Source organism: Anabrus simplex, chromosome 2 (genome assembly GCF_040414725.1).
Source record: "Anabrus simplex isolate iqAnaSimp1 chromosome 2, ASM4041472v1, whole genome shotgun sequence".
NCBI classification, from domain to species: domain Eukaryota; kingdom Metazoa; phylum Arthropoda; class Insecta; order Orthoptera; family Tettigoniidae; genus Anabrus; species Anabrus simplex.
In genome coordinates this window covers 180,455,373-180,477,598 of record NC_090266.1, presented here as the reverse complement: position 1 = coordinate 180,477,598, position 22,226 = coordinate 180,455,373, and the positions used below count along the sequence as shown (strand labels likewise).

Here is a 22,226-nt window from a genome sequence, read left to right as displayed (position 1 = left end):
ATATAAGAGCTGCAATTGCATCCATCAGTACTGAAGAACTTGGTAGAGTAACCGAAAACTTCATTAGGAGATGCCGATTATGTTTGGCAGCGCATGGGGAACATTTTCAGTATAAACTGTAAAAATGGTGAGTAAAATACATGATAAATACATGATAATGCATGATAATGAGAATGATTTTAGCACCGTATTCTGCCGTACAAACGCATGCGCGGTAGCCGGCAACTAAACCGTCACTGGCGGCCAAGGTCGAGCAAGAAAGTCCTTACGAAGCATAAATAAAGATCCTGTAAATACGGTATACACATTTGTTGTAAGTTTCATACTTCTTTGTATCCCTCCACATATCCAGAGTGGTCGGAACAATGTGAACCGAGTATATGAGCATTAGTGTGTTGGTCATACTGATAAGTAATGTGAAAAAATCACATCTATATCTCGAGCCGTTGTCGTTTTATCAGCTGCTGAAGTTAGCCAATCGGATTGCTTTGCGTGTGAATTCAAATGGGCTTTACGAGGCAGTGTTGCTAAATCAGCACATGGCTTGGTCGGTCTTGAGAGCCATGCCAAGGAATGAGAATCAAACATTAACACACCGTGCTTTTCAGCCGATGCTACTGTAGCGGGCTTGCTATGGGTCGAGCCTTCGAGCCTATCAACAGGAAGGTCTTCATTCAAGTCCCTCCCCTGGATAAGTTTATTTCTTCTATTGGCGCTCTCAAGCCGGTCATAAGCCATGTGCAGATTTAGCAACACCGTCCATCTGAAGTCGCCCGCAAAGCAATCTGATCGGCTACCTTCAGCAGCTGATAAAATGAACATGGCACGAGATATCTGATTATATTTTTTGAATTATTTATCAGCATGACCAACCCTCTAATGCTCATATACCCGGTTCATGTTGTTTCTGACCACCCTGTATATAATAAAATACAGTATATATGAATGGGCTTTTAGGCTACCTTTTGCTGAGTAAGGAATGAAATATATGTAGCAACTGGATGGTCTTCAGTGTAGTTCAATAATTAACACACATTATTCTTGTGTTGGACTTGAAATAAGCTTATAACAGCATATTTAGAAAATATATGTGAATGAGCTTTTACGCTATCCTGTGCTGGCAAGCAATGAAATATATCTAGTAACTGGAACAAGCATGTAATATTTTAAATTTAAAATTACTTGAAATTGCTATGTACATGCAAGGATGATCAATAGGAAGTCATAGAGTAAAAACCACCATTTTTTTAGTACTGGGTGGTTATACAGCATATAATAATAATAATAATAATAATAATAATGGTAATCTTTATAAACAATAATAAGTCCAGAATTATAGTAGAGTAATTTCAATATAAATAGCAAGTTTTTATTTTGCATACAATTTACAATACAGGAAGACCTCAGTATAGTCTTCCAATGACAAAATTATACACACGGCTGCCAGATGATACATACGTAAGTCTTTGTCTTGCACTTAAATAATATGGGAAATTAACACTAGTAAAACATGGGGGAGAGAATCAAGTCGTTAATAAATACTTCTCTCTCATTCCACGTGCCATGCCTTGTAAACAGAACCAATTTACAAGACATTTCATTAGTTCCTATTTCAAGCCCTAGCATACATATGGTATGAAAAATACAAAAGGAAATGAAGAGAATATAAATTTTCAATCTGGCAATCCTTTAAAAAGATTTCAATATAATTGTGAGACACAGCACTTTCCTTTTTCTTGGCACTGCTTTGGACAATGCAAAAATTCCATTTCAAGATTGTATTATCATGTAAATTTGAATCATGAGAATTCAAATAAAATGATGTGTTGAGCGTTATTTTACAATGGAGTGCAACTACAATGAATATTAAAACTGCTGATGACCTAATGATGTGTTGCATGCAGAAACATCTCACTGGATATGCATGCCTAGAGACTGAATCTGATGCATGTGCATAGTTGTCAGATTGGTAAATTAGTATGGAATCATGTTGAACTTCTTCTTTTCAAAAGTGATCTTGAGAAGAGAAGGAACCAGTAATAGCACATATAGTTCAGCATCAGTACTCTACCAACTGATAATTTCTTATTCTTGACAACCAGCAATCCACATTCCTGGACAAAGTAGATTTTAAAACCTTTAAGGTATATAAAAATCAGGAAAAAATTACCTGTTATGAGTGGAAACTTAACTGTATGCACGCACAGTTTTGGAGCGGATATTTACCATTCGACTCTACCATTGGATGCAAAACAGAGAGCAATATACAAAATTTGTGAGTTTTGCATGAAAGTTAATAAATTGGCACTGTGCTGTTATTAATACTGGTCCAGATAACATCATATATCGACCGAGCAATCTTTCACATCTCTCATTACAGACTGTAAACTATGACAACACTGTCCAATACATTGCAATTACCACTACATGAAAACTATATGACTTAAAAAACAGGTCTGCTCGAGTATTCTGCTTATGTGCGTGCACATATGTCATTCTGAAAATAGCCAAGGCTGCAACTACAAAATCCATTGCCACACATATAACTGCAAAGTTAATGCAGTTAGAGGAATGGCAAGGAAAACTTGTTAGGATGTTGTACTGTATCATAGATACATGGACTGTAGCGTACAAGTCAATAACAAATATACAGAACACTGAACTCCATCCTGAAAAAGCACTTTTTAACAAGTGTCTATAAACCCATGATTCACAGATTTTCATTTGAAAACAAGCTTATCACAACAAACTTCAAACCATCACAAAAGCTTCCTTTCCACAAAATAAAAATGGGTATTGGTCAATCATAGTCTGAACTATATCTTCTAAATGTGGTCTCATTTGTTCAAATCGTCCCATGTCACTGAACTCGATTGGTAACAAAGTTGGCCACCAGCATATCGCAAGATTTTTGGAATCCATACTGTTTAACTTGCAGTTTTCCGAAACTCTGAAACAAAGAAAACAAATTCAGTTTATGAAAACAAATCTTGAATTTTGTTACAAAAATTTCTCATTTATTGAAACTAAATGTTAACTTTAGCATGTATGGCCAAACTGGATTCTTCTTATTACGACAAGGGATAATTTATAAAAACATAAAGGCCTGAATGAATTGCAACATTGTATCTTAAGTGAAAGAGCAGCACAGATGGCTTCATTAATCAATTCTACTAGGACAAACAACATACGAGAGAATGATGTTTAGTTCTTAGTTTCTGATGCCACTAACAGATTATTTTGGAACATCGTTAAGTGGATTTGTAGTAACAAAGTTCCTACCCTGCAAATGACTGTAAAAGAAGCCATTTGAACATGAAAGAGCTGGAATGTCATTCTTTGAATTTTCAACCATCCTAATGTATCAGTTCAACACACTGGGCCAAAGAGCTGCAGACTCGGCTTCAAGTCCCAAGTCTAGGCACATTTTTAGCTCTCTCGTCTTAGTTAAAAACTGCTTTAAGAAAAATGATCCTATGCATCACTTTTTAGTTTAAATAACCTAACCCCATTACACTACAGCTCTGAAGGGCTTTGGTCTACCAGGCAACCGCTGCTCAGCCTGAAAGTCTGCAGATAACAAGGTGTCGTGTAGTCAGCACAACGAATCCTCTCGGCCGTTATTCTTGGCTTTCTAGACCTGGACTTTTTAGTTTGTACTGTAATAATGTATGTATTTTCTGTTCTTTTATATGGTGTAGAGACATGTACCTTAAATAAAAACACAGAGAAGAAGCTGGAGGCCTTTGAAACATGGCTTTATAGGCAGATCCTGAGAATATCTTGGACCCAGAGAATTACAAACGTGGAAGTAATGAGAAGGATGAACACACCACCTCAGTTGATCAAGATAGTGAAATGCCGAAAGCTGCAGTATCTGGGACATATAATGCGTAACACAGATAGATACAACCTACTCCAAAAAATACTCCAGGGGAAAATCAACAGCAAAAGAGGTCCTGGAAGAAGAAGAATATCTTGGCTTGACAATCTTAGAGGCTGGTGCAATATGTCATCAGTTGAACTGTTCCGCGCTGCCACAAACAAGACGAAAATAGCCATCATGTAATAGATAAGAAAAATGTTCCACAGATCAATACATTTATTGTGGATGAATTATTACACTAGTACCGGTTTCGACCTATCTTGGCCATCAACAGCTAGCACACAAATTTACAGTCATGGGATAAATTACAAAGAAGTTACTTAAGAGCATCCGGATGTCTGATAAAAAATGGAAGTAAGATATATTGCAGTATGTTGCGTTAAAATAGCTCTGATTAAAAGTAGTGATGGTTAGAATAAACTAAAACCTATTGATTGAGCATGGACATGAGTACATAAACACATTAAAATATATATGGCACATCATAAGACACTAAAAATATATAGCACAATAAACACATTAAAACATGGATGTTATAAAACGTCTATTAAAATGTGAGTTCATGTTGCGTTGCATTCATTCTTCAATCCTCTTGTAGTTCATGTGTTGATTAAGTTGAATATCGAGAATGTTCTATGGTTGATATACTTTGTATTGGTATGTTATGAGAACTCTTGTCAGTAAAATTCGAAAATTAAGTTGATGTAGCAAGATAGGTTTTAATATCAGAGTAGTTGGTGGTGACACTTCTCTCGTCTATGTACGTATATGGTCGTTATCTGTAAAGAAAAGCTAATATGAGTATAGCGTATGTATGAAGGAATGCCTGGATGTATGTGTGAAACGAAAAATGTACTTACTGTTGTTGCTGTGGAGGTTGTGTACCGATATGTTTGGATATTTGTTGTGCTCTGCTGCGAGTACGTCTGGGGCTCGTGTGAGCTGTGTGGATGGATGTTGGTGGAGGGGATGGAGGAGTGGCTATTGTGAAGGTAGGGGCGGGGTTAGGTTTGTGATTCGTCGGTTTGTTATGACGTGTGTTTACTAATTTGAGATAGTCGTTTTTTATTGCAGGAATGACTTTGTCAAAAATGATACTGGTTTTCTCTGTAATGTCGTTAATGTTATGATTGGGGTTAGCGTATTGATCCAAAGTAATAATAATAGCCATCATGATCGCCAAGATCCGAAACGGATAGGCACCGAAAGAAGAAGAAGACTGTAATAATTCTGAATGACCCATTTTCAATTTAGGAGACAAATCACAATGCTTTCTAACCATCAACAGTCTGTCATCTACAGTGTGTTCCACTCCCAGTGGGGCCAGGAGACAATATGCACGCTCCGAGTGGTGTATTTATAATCTCATGCTGATTCATTGCATAGCCAAGAAGAGGTCAGTTACTCGAGTTTGTGTGTCGTGGGAAGCCATGAAGTGATAAGTTTCTTGCAAGAGCACGTGCGGCTGAATTACAATTGAATTAATTACTTTATTACACCGTTGAAATGCCGGTGAAATTCACGTCTGAACAAAGAGTTTTTATGTGTGACACATAACAACCGAGTCATGTAGAGAGGTGTGTAGGCAATTTCAGGAGAATTTTCCCGGGGTTCCAGTTTCAGGTAGAGAAACAGATGTCTAGTGAATAAATTAAGAACAATTGGATCACTTAATGCTGTAATTCCTAAACCGAAACAAAGGGTTCTATCGGAAGAAAAAGTTGACGACATTAACACATCATGTGATACAAATTCTTATAAGTTTGTTAATTACTACCTATTCAATACAATAAAAACGTAATAAAAACTTACATATTTATTAAGTTGTTGGTATGGTACATGTTTCGCTCCTTTTTCGTGAGCATCATTAGCGAATTATTATTTACTTAAGGTTATATAAGATCATGAATCTATTCTATTGGATTAAGATTATGCTTGTAAACCTGACTGACAAATCTTATAATATTTTACAAGTCATATAACAATAAAATTATGTCTTAAAGTTAAAACATATTTGTCTAAAATCTATCTAAGTTTAACATTTTATTGACAAAACTCATCTGGTGAAAATCCTTTAAAATTATTTTAGAACACCTTTTGAGATCTGGCTAATTGTATTGATTCAATGTTGCTTGACTTGTATGATTGTCGTTAAAACTTCGTCAACTATATTAACAATTTTCTACAGTTGATAATTGCCTATGTTATGAACATTTAACTTGTTCTCGATGTTGCTGTAGTAACATTTGTACAAAATGTATTGGCATTCATTTTATGTTGTCAATATGAGAATATTGTTCATGAACAAACTTGTTGGATGTAACAAAGGCTTTTCAGTCCGTCAAACACACAGCAAATACAATGTAAATTAAAACACTATAAACATATCTGTAAAACACACACTAACATACAAAGAATGACATTTTTCGTTCTACAAGAACATCCTCAGATTCTATCAAATCACTTAAAAATAAGCTTATATATGTACAGTATTGTTTACGTAGCGTAAACTTGTCAATGATAGAGAGATTAGTGATAACATGAAACAGTGATGACAAAAAATAAAATATATACAATTATTAATATAATGAAAAACTTACGTATTTATCTAGACTGCCGATGTTAAGTCTGTTGTCACCAAACACTGTTTTAGGACTGTGGTCATGGAAAGTTTGTGGTGAGCCACGCTGCCCGTGGAGAGGGGAGGGGAAGACAGGGAGGGCCCTTGTAGATCGATGTGGATCTCTCCTATTGGATGATTAAATCGAGTAGACTGTAGAGTGGAGAGGGGAGGGAGATGTAGGGCGGAGCGGCTGGAGCACTGTGGAACTTTCCATCAACATTGGAGGGGGGGAAGATGTTATTGACCTATTTCATGTTAATTGTACCTGTATGTAATATGGATGAATGCAAATTAATTTTTTTAATAGGTGAATAAAGTAAGGAATGGTATTATTATTATTATTATTATTATTATTATTATTATTATTATTATGAAAAAAGCAATTTACCTTCCGTCAACATTGGAGAGGGGAGAGATGTTATTGACCTTTTCCATGTGAATGTACCTTTATATAATATGGATGAACGCAAATTAATAATTTTTTAGGTGAATAAAGTAAGGGACATTATTATTATTATTATTATTATTATTATTATTATTATTATTATTATTATTATTATTATGAAAAAAGCAATCTACCTTCCATCAACATTGGAGAGGGGAGAGATGTTATTGACCTTTTCAATGTTAAATGTACCCTTATGTAATATGGATGAATGCAAATAAATAATTTTTTAGGTGAATAAAGTAATGGACATTATTATTATTATTATTATTATTATTATTATTATTATTATTATTATTATTATTATTACTACGATAGAAGCAATTTAATGAGTAGGTGTTGTCAGATATTATGTGAGTAGAGCGAATAGGGGGGAATTATTTAAATGTGTATGCTCATTCAGGTTATTGGTATTAGCATTTTTTGCGACGTAAATTTCTATTGCTTCTTTTATATTCAAAGATTTACTTTTATTTTCGAAGTGTAAAATTTTTAGATCAGTGTTGATGTCTGTGAAATGGTGTGAACAGTCGTAGATGTGCTCCCCGAAGGCTGAATGCCGATTATATCTGATCGCGTTTTTGTGTTCTTTGTATCTTGTATGGAAATTACGTTTTGTTTGACCTATGTATGTGGCGTTGCAGTTAGGTTCTTGGCACTTGAGTTCATACACTCCTGACTTTGAGAAAGGGTCCTTTTTGTTTAGGTTGCACCTGCTGAAGTGTCTCTGTAGTGTGTTATTCGTTCGAAAAGCTACTTTTAAACCTTGTTTCTTGAAAATGTTAGCTACTTTGTATGTGTTATTGTTAACATAGTTGAGAACCACGTAGTTTTCTTTGTCGTGTGTGGTGCTTTCCCGGCGACTTTTCTTATGTTTATTTAATAGTTTATCCACTGTGCCTGGAGGATGGTTGTTTTCTTTTGCGATTTGTTTAATGATTTGCATCTCTTCATTGAAATCTGTTGTGCTCATTGGTATGGAAATAGCTCTATGTATCATTGTATTCAGTCCTGCTATTTTGTGTGTGTATGGGTGGTTCGAGTTGTTGTCAATAGTGTGCGACGTCTGAGTGGGCTTTCTGTATATTTTGTAAGATAGGTTGTCATTATTCCTGTTGATTGTGATGTCTAAATAGTTTACTTTCTTGTTATTTTCTGGCTCCATTGTGAAGCTGATGGATTTGTGTAAAGAATTTAGAGTGTTTAATAACTGGTCTGCATTAGTGACGTCATTATCATATATGCATATGATGTCATCCACAAATCTGCTCCAATGTAAGATTCCTTTTGAAAGCTGGCCCATTAAGATGTTTTCGAAGTTATTCAGAAAAATGTTTGCTATTATACCTGATAACCTTCTGTTTGGCAATAGATTTTGTCGTTAAATGCAAAGCAATTTTGGTGTAGTGTTGTTCTAAGAAGGTTAATAATTTCTTTGGTTTCTTGTAGAGAGGTGTTTTCTTTAAGAAGGTTTTCGATAATTTTAATGGATTCATCTATTGGTATGTTGGTGTACATGTTAGTGATGTCAAAGGATATCATACGTGTGCTCTCTGTTATTTTAAGTTTATTTCTTTAATTAGTTCTAGGCTGTTTTTAATTTTTTAGTAGAATTTGAATTGTTCTCATATGTTCCAAATTGGGCTTGTTGGTGTATCTGTAATGAAAGATAAAAAATATATGTTTATGGTTTTGATTATAATTCTGTATAAACTTCTTATCGAAAGAATTGTCACTTACTTTTCTTTCTGCTGCGTAATTGTCTAGTGTTACTCCTAGCCTCTTGAGAACTACTTCTTGTTCTCTTTGCATTCCTTGTATTATATGAGTGAGTGTGGATGAGTTTACGTTTTGGCAGGGAGTGGGAAGGGGAAGTGAAGGAAGGCGATGCATTGATGGCTGCAATGGATTGTGGAGGTGACTGCCTAGGAGAAGTAAGGGGAGGAGTTAAGTTTGTTTGCGTCAATAAGCCATTAACTTTTGTCGGATTAAAATGTTTATAGAGTTTATTTATATCAGATTTAAGCATTTGTATTAGTTCTGGTAATTGTACTAAGATGGGGTTCTTTATTTCAATTTCGTCATTTAGGTTTTTATTTTTGTTGTATTGCTGATCTAAATGAATGTATATGTATTCTAATTCCGTCATTTCTTTTCCTTTTTCTACTCTTCTTAAAATTCTTAAATCCCTTTCAATAGTTGTAAACTGCAAATTAACACAACATTCGTACAATCTCCCATTAAATCTATACGATGTATTGTATAACAAGTCAGTATCTCAAAATTCTCAGTACATTGGACTACTCAAATATAGAAATTAAAACCTTACAGAGTGGCTTGATTAGTTCATCTATTGTGTAAATAACAGTAATTAAGACAACTACACATCAGGAACTTATGCGTGTGAACAGCAACTTCATTAGAAGGTGCCAGGAATGTTTGAATGCTGAAGGATACCACTTTAAACACCGCCTGTAAAAATGGTTAGTTCTCATGATAAAGGCTACTGAAAGCATACATACGCAACAAATGTAATAATATCGGTAACAGAATACGCGGGAGGTACTGCTTGGAACATGCATGTTGTCTCCCGGCACTGCTTAGAAAGGGACACACTGTACATGCAAATTTAACACCAACTGCAATTGAAAATAGTGCAAATTACAATGGACAACAATGGTTACAAGAAAATTGTATCTGGATGTGCAGCATCAGCATTAAAAACAGCAACTGTCACAAGAAACTAGTGCCCTAGAACTCTACTTCCAAAAACAATACTTTCCTTATACCAGTATTTACTTAGAAAAAAATCCATATACAATTACATGACACCTGAATTGTTCCTTTGTGGAAGCAAACTTTTTACAATACTATTTTCTATAAATGAAGGGAAGGTTAACTTATAGTAAGTGCATGTTTTAAAAAACTTTCTGCTCCTTAGTTCTGTCCTGGGTGCAATTCCTAATGGATTAGTCAGGGAACTCGGAACAGCATGGGCTAAAAGGCAGTGCTGACAATCCTCCTTCCATGACACTCAGTCTGTATTGCTTGCTTGGTGCACACATGTGTAACGTGGTTGAGTAAGATATTCCTGCAAGATATTTAGATATTGTTGACTGTGCTGAACTGTTGCCTATGTTATACTAGTAGCTGTGTAAAGCTCAAGGTCTGATAAATCAGAATGTGGGCCAAACATTTTCAGCTGTGACTAGTTTACACTGCTTTATAAGTAAACATTGTACAGTGTAGATAAGTGTTCCTAAAAGAAAAGAAAACCCCACTAACCTGGGCCCAATGTTTAGGAAGCCAGGCTGTGCCTATCACAAGTCAGGACAAAGGAGGAGCGATAGAGGAGTAACAGCTCTTTAAAAAACGTTGGTCCAGCTGACCTGGCTGGTAGTCCCACGTAAGGGTCCCTTTCCAGGGTTACGGTGAAGACTTCAATGGCAGTGAAGGCGGAGAAGAGGGACTTCGGAATGGTGGAAATGGCGGAAGAGGCAACCCTCCTATTCTGGGTAAGTAGAACAAGAACTGCTGCCTTGTAGTAAAAGTGGGAACTTCAAAAGCCAAGGGAAGAAACGCCGACAGAAAATCAGCCTGGTGCCTCAGGCTTAAGATGGCAGCCCCGTCAAGGCACTCTGAAGGAGTGAGTTAATCACTCGCTCTTCTTAAATAATCTGATTATAGAAACTGAAGCGAAATTACAAAACCAGATAGATAACCTGATGGCGACCTTTGGCATGAAGAGGATAATGAAAATTGGTTTTTGGAATGCGAGGACCTTTAGGGAGAAAAGCAGACTGAAACAAGTGACAATGGAAATGAAGAACTACAGGCTGGACATTCTGGGATTGATTGAGGTGAGGTGGCCAGGATTTGGCAAGATATAGACAACAGATGGAATTACATTTCTATATTCTGGTGGTGAGGACGAAGAGCACAGGGATGGAGTGGGGTTGTTGCTCAGTAGAAATGCAATGAGAAGTCTTATGGAGTGGAAGCCGATTTCTAGAAGGCTCCTGACTGCTAGGTTCAAGACCAAGAACAGGAATGTGACCATTATCCAATGCTATGCAACTACAGAACAATAGAAGTTGGAAAAAAAAGGAAGAATTCAACCAAATATTGCGAGATGCCACAATGAAAAGTGTAAGAAGGATATTCTCATAGTTATGGGAGACTTCAACGCAAAGTTTAGCTCAAAAAATGAATGATTGGAGCACATCATTGGTATACACAGTCTTGGCGAGATAGATGAAGATGGGGAAACATTTACGGAATATTACGCCAGCCAAGATTTGGTGATAGGTGGCACGGTGTTCCCGGATAGGCGGTGTCACAAGGTCATGTGGGTGTCTCCTGATCAAGTCATGGAAAACCAAATTGATCACACTGCAGTGAGCAGGAGGTTCAGAAAAAAGTTTTTTTTTTGCTAGTGGCTTTACATCGCTCAGAACAAGTTTGGAAGATGTTAGTGACAAGAGAAGAGTGGACATTGGCAGTGACCATCATCTTGTTGTCGCAAACTTCCGTATAAAGAGTGGCAGTCCACTGGGGTGTGTTCTTTCTACCACTCTGTTCCTGCTGGTCCTAGATAGTGTGATGAAGAGGGTAATGGGAGGACAGAAGAGGGGTGTTCAATGGGGGATGAGAAACAGGTTTGAAGCTCTTGACTTCGCAGGTGACATTTGCCTTATGGCACAGCGGTACCAGGACATAGAAGACAAACTGAGTAGGTTGCAGAAGGAAGCGGAACGAACAGGTCTCATGATCGACACAAAGAAGGCTAAAGAAATGAGGATTAATTAGGATGTCATGACCAGCTTGGCAGTAAATGGAAAGGAAATTGAGCGAGTTGAGTCCTTCCTCTACCTTGAAAGTATACACTAGTGTCCAAAAGTTAAGCATAATCACTAAACCAGGCCATACCACCTGATAGGAATGTCAGACGGATTGCTGAACAAACGGAAGCTGAATCACACACCGTATGTCACAAAACTTGTCCAAGAAAACAGTGTCAAAAAGGTCCCGATAGCTAAGGTACACCTTTGACAACAACTAACAATACTTGGCAATGTCTTCCACAACAAAATATGCTGTTAATAGGGTGTATGGTTACCCCTAACGGCCACACATGCCTCACAGCGATGTGGCATGCTCTCTATCAGATGGTCCAAGAGCTCTTGAGGCAGTCGATCCCGTTCCTCCAAAAGGGCAATGCGAAGGTCTTGGAGGGTCCTTGGTGGAGGCTGACAGGATGCAATTCGCCTCTCCAATGCATCCCAGGCATGTTCTATAGGATTCAGATCCGCAGAGCTCACTGGCTAGTCCAGGCGATGAATGTCTTCCCCAGCCAGAAATTCATCCACCAGAGCAGCACGGTGCGGTCGGGCATTATCGTCCATTAAGAGGAAGTGTGGACCAATGGCACCTCTGAAGAGTCGAACATGTGGTCTCAGTACCTCATCCCTGTATCACCGAGTGATAACAGTGTTCCTCGGACCATCCATGAAGATGTGCAGGTCCGTACGGCCATTCAACATGATGCTGCCCCACACCATGACACCACCACCACCACCACCACTACCACCATACCGGTCCCGTTCCATTACGTTCCTGTGGTTGTATCGGCTACCTGGTTCTCTCCAGATTAATGTGCGATGGGACTCGTTCTGCAAACTGAAGCGGGATTCATATGTGAAGAGGACATGCCTCCATTCATTCATGGTCCAGTTTCGATGTTGACGGCTCCACAGTGCTGTGCTGGAGTGAGCGGGACGCACACTGATGGACGTTGGGCAAACAGCCCTGCTGTTCTGAGCCTCAGGTACACAGTTTGCCAGGAAACGGCAAAACCTAAGACGGCTGCAAGCTCTGCCGACAATTGTCTTGCAGGTGCACTCAGATTTTGTCGGGTGGTTAAGGCCAGATATCGGTCCTGCTGTGGGGTGGTTACCCTTGGTCGAACTGGTACTGGCCTACGACTAACATCTCCTGTGTCTCAAAATAGTCTCCAAAGCCTGGAAATGACACTTTGTGGCACATTCAAGGATGCAGCGACTTCGGTCGTCTGGCCTGCTTCCAGGCGGCCGAGTATTCTACCCTGCAAAACGGGGTCCAAATGGCATTGTTGTGCCATTATGTTGTCACGTTCACCACGAGGCTACACTCTGCACACTATAACAGGGCAAACACGACTGAGGGAATATGGGGCACAGGTACTGGCTGTGTTTACCTTGCGGTTATGCCGCTAGTCAAAACAGGGAACACTCCTTTCCTATACAGAGCAAACACATAAGGTTGGTAGGTGCATATGTCGTGCGATTTGCGGTCTATTTCCTGTTGCCCTGCTTACTCGTAACTTATGCTTAACTTTTTGACACTAGTGTTGTTACAATGGATGGGGGAGCAGAGGAAGGTGTTCGAAGCCATATCCAAGAAGGCAAACGGTGCGTTTGTCCAGCTCTACACCATGTGGAAGTCTCCAGGAAGACTAAGCTTCGCCTCTTCAACAGCAATGTAAAGTCAATTCTTCTATAGGGCTGTGAAACGTGGAAAGTTACAAAACAGATCAATAACCAGCTGCAGGGGTTCATTAATAGATGTCTGCGTCGCATAACTAATGTGAGGTAGCCGGACATAATCTCAAATGAAAATCTTTGGACCATGACCAATCAGCAGCCAATTGACATCCAGAAGAAGGAGAGGAAATGGCACTGGATACGGCACACAATAAGGAAGCCGGATGGAGTTGTTGAGAGGCTGGCACTGGACTGGAACCCTCAAGGCACCAGAAAGCGTGGTCGGCCCAAGAAGACCTGGAAGAGGATGATCGAAAAGGAAATTGCAGACCTTGACAAAGACCTGGAGTGAAGTTAAGAAAATGGCCAGGAACTGTACTGTGTGGGGAAATTTTGCCAAGGCCCTATGCTCCAGAGGGAGCAACAGGAAATAAGTCGAGTAAGTAAGACTAGAAAAGAAAGATTGTTTCAATCCTCTGTGGGTGCTAATATTTCCACTAGAGATCATCAATTGTTTCTGAGATTATATGGTGAAGTTGTTCTCCTAAGATGTGTAAATATTGTGAATAAGGTCTCATGTAGACTAGAACTATACTGGTGAATACTTTAGGCATTACTTCACACTTCTTAACTTGTATACACAGTTTTAAATGGTCCATTTTTGTATCCTGTATTGCACATCAGACAATTCCATAAAGGGGAGACAGTTTCCCATTTCACAAATTTGCCAACAATGCTGAACTGAAAGAGAAATGGACTTCAGTTATTTCTCGGAAGGGGTAAAATCCAGGCACTCTTTGCAGTGCTAAGGAATCTTCCAGAATTTGTATCTGCAAGCTGTTTAATGTCGCACTAATATATTGAAGGTTTTTGGCAATGAAATGATGAAAAAGGGCTAGGACTGTGAAGGTAGCAGACGTGGCCTTAATTAAGGTACAGCCCAGCATTTGCCTGGTGCAAAAATGGGAAACCATGGGAAACCATCTTCAGGGCTGCCAATGGTGGTTTTAAACTCACCGTCTTCCAAATCCAAGCTCACAGCTATCCAACCATAACCACACAGCCAAGTCGCTCAGTCCTCTTAGAATTTGCGGTGCCCATTGAGACTTTCGTGCTTCCTAACACAGTTTATCAATTTTTCATGCTTATTTTCCTCGTAAGTTGAAGCCTATCTCCGAAAGAAAGAGACCAGCACCGAAATCAGATTCTTTGCCACCAGAAGGAGAGAGGGTAGTGAAAGAAGGGAGTTATTTGATTTATATTTAACATGTAGACTACTTATTGTGAACTCTGGTATCTTTACATCTAATGCTGTATATATAATACGAGTTCTGACTTTCAGAGAACTGTGAAAGACCATAAATTAGTGTATAAAATTTGAGTTATGTCACTTGTTGTTGTTGTTATTATTATTATTATTATTATTATTATTATTATTATTAATAACTGGTACATAATTTTTGTACTGTAACTTAATAAGGAAGTATCGATGCACCGGAGAGGTAATTTTACACAAATTTCATTTTTTTACATTTTTTAAACGTTAATATGTAGGCTACTTATTGTAAACACAGATATTTTTACATCTAATTCTCTATATTTAGTGGAGTTGTTACTTTCTGAGAACTGTGAAAAATCGCAAGTCTGTAGACAATTTGAGTTTTGTCTATTATTATTATTACTATGTATTTTTGTACCGTGTCTTAGTATAAGGAGGTATTGATATACCAGATAGGTATTATTTTTCATGTATTTTAACTTATTTGTTTTATATTAATATGTTTTTTTTTTGCTATGGGCTTTACGTCGCACCGACACAGATAGGTCTTATGGCGACGATGGGATAGGAAAGGCCTAGGAGTTGGAAGGAAGCGGCCGTGGCCTTAATTAAGGTATAGCCCCAGCATTTGCCTGGCGTGAAAATGGGAAACCACGGAAAACCACGGAAAACCATTTTCAGGGCTGCCGATAGTGGGATTCGAACCTACTATCTCCCGGATGCAAGCTCACAGCCGCGCGCCTCTACACGCACGGCCAACTCGCCCGGTATATTAATATGTAGGCTAGCAAGTCTTTGAGAAAACAGTTTATAGAAAAATATTTGGCCCATGGTTCAATCCTATCTCTCAAAGTTGGCAGAAAAGATCTATTTATGAGATTTACACCCTCTCTCAACAACACACTATAATGGGTGTGATAGAATCCAACAGACTGTGCTGGACTGGACATGTACTGAGAATGCAGGATAACAGAGCACCAGTAGATCTATACAAGGGATCTCTTAATAGGAAAAGATATTCAGGAAGACCCCAAAGCACCTGGAAGAAGGAGATCAACAAGGTATGCTGGACCTTCCAAACTGAAAACTGGGAACAGCGGGCTCAAGATCAAAAAGGATGGAAGAGGATTGCGAGACAGGCACGGAAACTTCACGTCCCTCAGAAGCCTACGGAGTGAGTGAGTATTCTGTATATTCAATGGAGTTGTTACTTCCTGAGAATCTGCAGTGAAGTGTCTTTTCCTATACTGAGAAAGGCAATTACATCATAGTAAATATGAAATAAAATATTTTACAGCATTTTTACTTTTTCTTATAGCATTTTGTAAATTTAAGGACATTTTATTGATCATTTCCAGTGATATTTTATGTCATCAATATCTGCCCCTAGTTACACTAGCCAACATGATTTTGCGGTAAAATAGAAACTATGTAATTCTTATCGAAATCACTGCCCTGATTCTGAAAATGATGCTATTTTTTTCCTATCATGTCTAGTTTTGATGCAATTTGGTGTTTTAGTATCTGCATGAATTTGTAAGATGTAATGTTGAGAGATGTTCTTGTGCAACTTTTTTTTTAGAATACAATTATGTGATTTGATTTGTTACTGTTTGCATTTTTTATAGGTTTATTGCTGTCTAAATTTTCATTTTGTAGTTGGGGGTTTCCTGGTAAATTCATAACAAACTTCCCCAGATACGCAATAGGCCGCGAGGTATGTAGGATTGAAGATAAGACAGTTGAGCATTTGTCTTTCATCTTAGACCACTTGAATAAACAGACGTGTTAAACGTCCCAGCCCTTATGCAATGTTTGTGATGGACTGCTAAAGCAGTTTCCTTTCAAAGATAACAGTCCGAAAGTATTATACTCATGAAGATGAACTTGTATTTGGTACGGATGTTTCAAATCTTCTAAGTCAATTGGGAGAGAAACAGTATGATCCTAGTAACTGGCGTGTTTTTATTGACCCTTTGCTTCATAATACAAGTGTTCTAGCATCCATACCACTTGCACACTCCACAAAAATGTCTGAAACATACGAGAACTTACAGTTGGTGCTTGAAAAATTAAATATCACGAGCATGGGTGGTAAATTTGCGGTGATTTGAAGATCATTGGATTGTTGCTGGGACAACAAAAAGGCTATACAAAATTTCCCTGTTTCCTATGCGAATGGGATAGCAGGGCATGGGATAAACACTGGGATACAGTGAATTGGCCAGAAAGGAAACAACTACAACCAGGATCCAAAAATGTCTTGAATGTCTTGTAAGTCTTATTGACCTGAAAAAATTCTATTTCCACCCTTGTACATCAAATTAGGATTGATGAAAGAGTATGTCAAGGCAATAGATAAAAGTAGCCTATGCTTCCAATATTTATCCACTAAATTTCCCTCATTATCAGATGAAAAAATCAAAGAAGGCATATTTGATGGACCACAGATTCATAAACTGATGAAGGATAAAAATTTTACAGACACGATAACCAAAATTGAGAAAGATGCATGAAACGCATTCAAAGATGTAGTGACTAAATTCCTTGGCAACATTAAGTAACTCTGTTGTAATATGAGCCTTAAGCTTAATTTCTTAGCTTCACATCTAGATCATTTCCCTCCAAATTTAGGAGCTGTCAGTGAAGAACAAGGTGAAAGGTTTCACCAGGATCTCAAAGATGCAGAACGACGCTATCACGGACGTTGGGATGTGAATATGATGGCCGATTACTGTTGGTTGATTGCACAAGACGACCCTTCTAGAGCTCATTCAAGAACTTCAAAAACCCGGAAATTCCACGGAAAATGGGAAAAGACGGAGGTGTGAATCTAACCTACACATAACGTAAGTAACAAAACTATGTATGTTTAGCCATGTCATTTTTATTCAAGGTACGGTTATATTAATTTAAAAGCAACTGTACAGCTGAAATTAAATAGGCGCTTTATGCTTCAGTTTCACGAATTTCAATATATATTAAAAATATAATACAAACCATCTAATTGCTTACAAAGCAGCATTTATGTGTATTTAATGCATGCAAAATATGATTATGTTTTGCAAGCTGCAACTTACATTAATATATCAAATTTAATCAATACCAAGTATCAACAATTTTACGTAAGAACAAAATAACATTTTGTAAAATTGCCACTAAACCAGACGTGATACGCCAAAACTATTTTTTTTTCTCGAATTCTGCATTAAATTCATAAAACGCACCTATTTTCGTTTTTACTGCACAAAAAAGTTTTTACCGGGCGAGTTGGCCGTGCGCGTAGAGGCGCGCGGCTGTGAGCTTGCATCCGGGAGATAGTAGGTTCGAATCCCACTATCGGCAGCCCTGAAAATGGTTTTCCGTGGTTTCCCATTTTCACACCAGGCAAATGCTGGGGCTGTACCTTAATGAAGGCCACGGCCGCTTCCTTCCAAATCCTAGGCCTTTCCTATCCCATCGTCGCCATAAGACCTATCTGTGTTGGTGCGACGTAAAGCCCCTAGCAAAAAAAAAAAAATTCTTTTTACATGTCAGTAAATCTACAGATGTGAGGCTGGCAGATTTAAGCACATTCAAATACTACCACAATAAACCTGGTTCAAAGCTGCCAACTTGGATTCTGAGCCTGGAATTATTGAATTCATTATCTCCATTCTTGAAAATTGGTATTATGAATTTCCTTTTGTAAATTTTTTGTGACATGTTTCCCTTTTCATGCCCTCTTCAGAAGACTATACAAAATCCAATTCTTAAGAATCAACTGTGTTTATTATTTCTACCACAACTTCATCTACTCCCAATGCTTTCCTCACTCATATTTTTAACAGCCAGTATGAACTCTGTCATACCAATGTCTGTTCCAACATAAGAGTATAACTGTTCTTTTGTTATGTTCCCGTATTCAGCATTTTCCCATGCTCACAATGTATTAAAATCTTCAAATTTACGTGTGGCGACATTTTATGCTTCCTGCCATGCTGTTCGAGACTGAAAAAAAAAAGAAGAAAAAGAAAAAAAGAAAAAAAGGCATCGCAACTAACTTACAATGCTTCAAGTAACCATGGCATGACCATACTGGACAGACGCACTTTACAACACATGGGTGAAACTAGCAGATTATGAATGAATATCAGGGGAATCTATGCAAAATGCATGAGAATTCTGATGAGTGGGTTCCCTACTAAACAAATTTACACAAACCGCATGACAATTCTGACAAGCAGGTTGCCTAGTCAACAAATTTATATCAAGGACATGTTTTTGGGCTGGGGGTCTATCTGAAATTCGTGTGGACAAAAAACAGACATCATAACCAGGCAACCATATGGATAGAAGAACGATGCCATTTTGGTGGACAGAAAGGCATGATTTTAGAAGATGTTGATGGTGGACGTATTAGACCTTTCAAGAGATATTGTAAATAATGCAATGGCAAATAATTTTTACAGGAAAACATTAATTCAAATTCTCAACATTGTGGAAGGAGGAGAAAATCATTTGGTCTTTCTTCTAAGCCTAAAAACTTATTCATGATTCGAGGTTTCTCTGTGTAGCTAAGAAAATAGTATCTTTTTGGAATAGGCCTACATAATGTAGGATTAATTTCTTGCAAATAAAACAAAGTAAAGCAAATTTTGTTTTCTTTGAATTCTCTCCTAAAATTAGGGTGCACAGATTATTCTATGGCCCGTATTATTTGCGTACTAGCTGATGTACCCGTGCTTCGCTACGGGATTCTCAGAAAGACTGACTTGGTGGTTTTCCTAACTTAATCCAACATAGGTCATTACAAAAACGTCAGTAGGAATGTAGCGATTGAAAGCAATGTTATCATAAAAAATACTCGATCAAATGAAACACCGCAAACTTTCTCACTTTCAACGAACAGTACTACGGTGCCGATCTAAGAGTCCGAAGTTCCAGAGCTGGAATAACCAGGTCGCAGACTGCCGTGAACACTCCTCTGTCATTATTCCGTTAAACATGCACACTACTCATTCCAATCAGTGCCTCCGAGTAGGGATTGAATAGCTCGAATACTATGATGAACCAATGTGTTACGAACCAGATATATCAGAAAATGTATGAACCAGAGGAATGGCATGCTACTTCCCGCCAATATACAGGCAGGCTGTTTCAGTCGGTACGACCAGGCGAGTTGGCCGTGTGGTTAGGGGCGCGCAGCTGTGAGATTGATATATATAGATTTATCTATACGACCACTAATGACATAAATAACTTATTTGAGAATTACATTTCAGGCCTTCCCCTAAACTACCATTTCACTCAGCGTGAATAAAATAATTTATAGCCTAGATTGTAGTGGATCATCACCCGACATTACATGAAGATTTTCATTAAATTCTCTTCAGCCGTTTCCTCTTGATGCGTGTACATACATACATATAGACGGACAGACAGAAATTACGGGAAAGTAAAAAAATGCATTTTCTTGTTACTGTAGACATGACAGATACAGAAATACCATTCATTTCTAATTCTGAGGAATGTACAGGCAAAACACTTATTTTATATATAGATTACATTTCAGGCCTTCCCCTAAACTACCATTTCACTCAGTGTGAATTACATTATTGATAGCCTAGATTATAGCGACCTATTCCCCGACTTCGCACACCAATGTTCGTGAAGATACGACCACTAATACAATAAATATTTGACAATTATATTTTAGGCCTACCCCTAAACTACCATGCTTCTCAGCGTGTATAGCCTATATTGTAGCGACTTATTTCACATGTTTGTCTACCGATTTTCATTAAGACACGACCACTAATAACATAAATATTTGAGAAATTAAATTTCAGGCTTCCCCTAAACTACCATTTCACTCAGCGTGATTAAAATAATTTATAGCCTAGATTGTAGCGGTTCAACACCCGACTGTACATTCCGATTTTCATTAAATTCTCTTCAGCCGTTTTCTCGTGATGCGTGTACATACATACAGACAGACAGACAGACAGACAGACAGACAGAAATTACGGAAATGTAAAAAATGCATTTTCTTGTTATTGTGAACATGACCGATACAAAAATAGCATTCTCTTCAAATTCGGAGCAATGTACAGACAAAACTCTTATTTTATATATATAGATATATGATACTTCAGTTATGTTACATTTTAGTTCATATTTATTTATTTATTTATCGTAAGGCAAGTATACAAAAGAAAATATACACTATACACAAAACATGGTCACTAAATGCTTTAATAGACATATTTTTACTGATCATTTTTAAATTGTTGTATTTAGTTTTATCATTGTATTATTAGACGTTTTTACGTTACATGTACTGGGATCAGGGCCCTGACCTACCTTGAATTAGGTTATTCTGGCTGATGATGCTCACAAAGTATGAGCGAATCATGTCCTAATTTTAATATCTATTAATGGTTTTATCCTAAATATAAAGGATTACTCTGTATTGGAAAGGTGGTTTTGATTAATGTATCAACTTCTCATGGCTATTTCTAGCCGGGTGCAGCATTTGTAAGGTCGACACTCCGATGAGGGTGGGTGGCATCTGCCATGTGTAGGTAGCTGCTGTGTGTTATTGTGGTGAAGGATAGTGTTATGTGTAGTGTGTGAGTTGCAGGGATGTTGGGGACAGCACAAACACCCAGCCCCCGAGCCATTGAAATTAACCAATGAAGGTTAAAATCCCCGACCCGGCCGGGAATCGAACACGGGACCCTCTGAACCGAAGGCCAGTACGCTGACCATTCAGCCAACGAGTACCAGTATGATGACTAAAGTGGAGTACAGCTCCGCAACAGATATAATTACCATTGACATTCGACAATGTCTTTGAATTTTATGTTGAAGTGCTGGCGAAGTTTTCATGTGATGGTCAAAATGTTCTAAAACATAGATGGTGTGAGTTCCCAGTTCAATGCGGAACCAAAAACATGAAATTATATCACACGAAAACTTCGCCAGCACTTCCTCATAATATTCAAAGACATCATCGAATGTCGACAGTAATTATATTTGTTATAGGACTGCATTCAGTGGCGTATACTCAGGGCTACCAACGCTATCAATGAAGCCCAAACCTCAAAAGGGAACGATGGAAATCTAAAGCACATTATGTTGTAAGCATCTGACACATTGTTCCATTTGCAAACCTTGAAAGCAATGAGAAAACATGTCGCACGTATTTTTGAGAACAAGGCTTCGGAGACTGATATTGCAGCCCAGACTCTCGCCCCTTCCCATCGACTCGCCTCACGCGGCTTGCTGCTGTCTGCCTACAGGCGCGGGACCAGCGGAGGATAGCTGTGCTAGGCTTCGGTCCGTCAGATCGCCACTGCTAACTATCACCATGCGTTACTCATCGTGTATACTTCCTCACCTCATCCTTCTGTCTTAAATATATAGATAACGGAGTGCTGGTATTTCACTCCCGTTTAATTCTACATCCTTGTAGGAAGACACTGCAG

General features: G+C 38.2%; 1 protein-coding gene across 5 annotated transcripts in view; it reads right to left on the bottom strand.

Moving 5' to 3' along the window:
* Positions 1-1,342: 1,342 nt before the first annotated feature.
* RhoGAPp190 (Rho GTPase-activating protein 190) overlaps positions 1,343-22,226 on the bottom strand; it is a 1,293,865-nt gene continuing 1,272,981 nt past the window's right edge. For all 5 annotated transcript variants that reach the window (XM_068226122.1, XM_068226123.1, XM_067140451.2 and 2 more), the window contains one exon: positions 1,343-2,950. In XM_068226122.1, coding sequence (XP_068082223.1) covers positions 2,752-2,950 — 199 coding nt within the window. In that variant the 3' untranslated portion in view covers positions 1,343-2,751. The remainder of the gene's footprint in view (positions 2,951-22,226) is intronic.